This window comes from Seriola lalandi, unplaced genomic scaffold, assembly GCF_002814215.2.
Source record: "Seriola lalandi dorsalis isolate HSWRI2012SDOR001 ecotype SW California unplaced genomic scaffold, Sedor1 jcf7180002053628, whole genome shotgun sequence".
NCBI classification, from domain to species: Eukaryota; Metazoa; Chordata; class Actinopteri; order Carangiformes; family Carangidae; genus Seriola; species Seriola lalandi.
The window spans coordinates 42,335-43,732 of record NW_019524181.1 but is presented as its reverse complement, the minus strand read 5'-3'; the positions used below and the strand labels follow the sequence as shown (position 1 = coordinate 43,732).

The following is a 1,398-nucleotide window of genomic DNA, read 5'->3' as shown; positions in this document are numbered from 1 at the left end:
CTGCTGCTTCTTTAGGAATTTAGAAAACGTCTAACACAAACTGCTCCTTCTAACTACCCAACCACCCCCAGCTGCTGTTTCCCCTCACCATCCTGCCCCATGACCCCTCCCTCACCTTGGCCTTCTCCTCTGACATCATGTACAGCTCCTGTTCGCTCATCCAGGCCTCGGCCTCGGCGGCGTCGAAGTAGTACTGCTGGGCCTCGTGGGCCTCGCTGAGCCGGCTGTGACGCTTCTCCGTCTCCTTCCTGATCTGTTCCCATAGCGACTGGAGCTCGTCGAGCCGCTGGCGGATCAGGTCGGACGTCGGGCTGTCCTCCCTCAGGATGTGCTGACTGCGCTCGAAGATGTCGTCGAAGCGAGGCTGATGGCCCTGGATTTCCTTCTGCAGGGTCTGTGAGGGTCAAAGGTCACAGAGAGGGTTTAAAGAGGAGGCTGCGTGATGCTGCGAAACTCAACTACTACTTTTAAACATCTGGTCCTTCACTTTCCTTCCTTCAGTCGTATCATTTGTCATGATTCATGTTTTGCATAATTCTTGTTCAATGAGTGATGAAGCTTAACAAGATTTAATGAGCTGTAAATACGGATTCTGTGAGATAAAGGGCATTCTGCCTTTATTATTATTATTATTATTATTATGTCCTTTACTTTCATAGAACCAGGTAAGTGAGTGTGTGTGTGTGTGTGTACCTGGTTCTTCTTGATGAGCAGCTGTACAGTCTGCAGGTTGTGTCCGTGGTCGGTTGATGTGGCCAGAGCCATCCTCTCCTCAACCCAGAGCTGGAGACAGACATTATTACTGTTATTGATACCACTGTTGTTATTACTAGCCTCTGCTGTTTATAGCAGTAGCTACCGCTGCTGCTAATGTTGCTACTACTGCAACTTTTTATGTCTAACGAGAAGGAACATGACTAATGCTCCCAGCATGACTACTGCCTCTGCTACTGTAACTTCTAATGATGCTACTAGCCTGGTGCAGCTAATACTACTACTAATGCTGTTGCTATGACTACAACTCCTACTGCAGCAGGTTTGAACTGTACAAATGCCACTAATACCAGTAACTGCTTCAGCTAACTGTTTTTACATTATACATGCTACTATGACTACTACCACTACTGCTGCTAATGATGCTATTACTACTACTGCTACTACTGCTGCTAATGATGCTATTACTACTACTGCTGCTAATGATGCTATTACTACTACTGCTGCTACTGCTGCTAATGATGCTATTACTACTACTGCTACTACTGCTGCTAATGATGCTATTACTATTACTGCTACTACTACTACTAATGATGCTATTACTACTACTGCTACTACTAATGATGCTATTACTACTACTGCTACTACTACTACTAATGATGCTATTACTACTACTGCTACTAC

General features: G+C 45.4%; 1 protein-coding gene across 1 annotated transcript in view; it reads right to left on the bottom strand.

The window, feature by feature from the left end:
- Nucleotides 1-88: 88 nt before the first annotated feature.
- Nucleotides 89-1,398, bottom strand: part of LOC147819419 (spectrin beta chain, non-erythrocytic 1-like) — a gene marked incomplete at its 3' end in the record, with an annotated part of 1,682 nt that continues 372 nt past the window's right edge. Inside the window, exons 2-3 of the mRNA XM_087172702.1 lie at nt 694-783; nt 89-394 (exon numbers count right to left, since the gene is read on the bottom strand). Coding sequence (XP_087028828.1) covers nt 89-394; nt 694-783 — 396 coding nt within the window. The remainder of the gene's footprint in view (nt 395-693; nt 784-1,398) is intronic.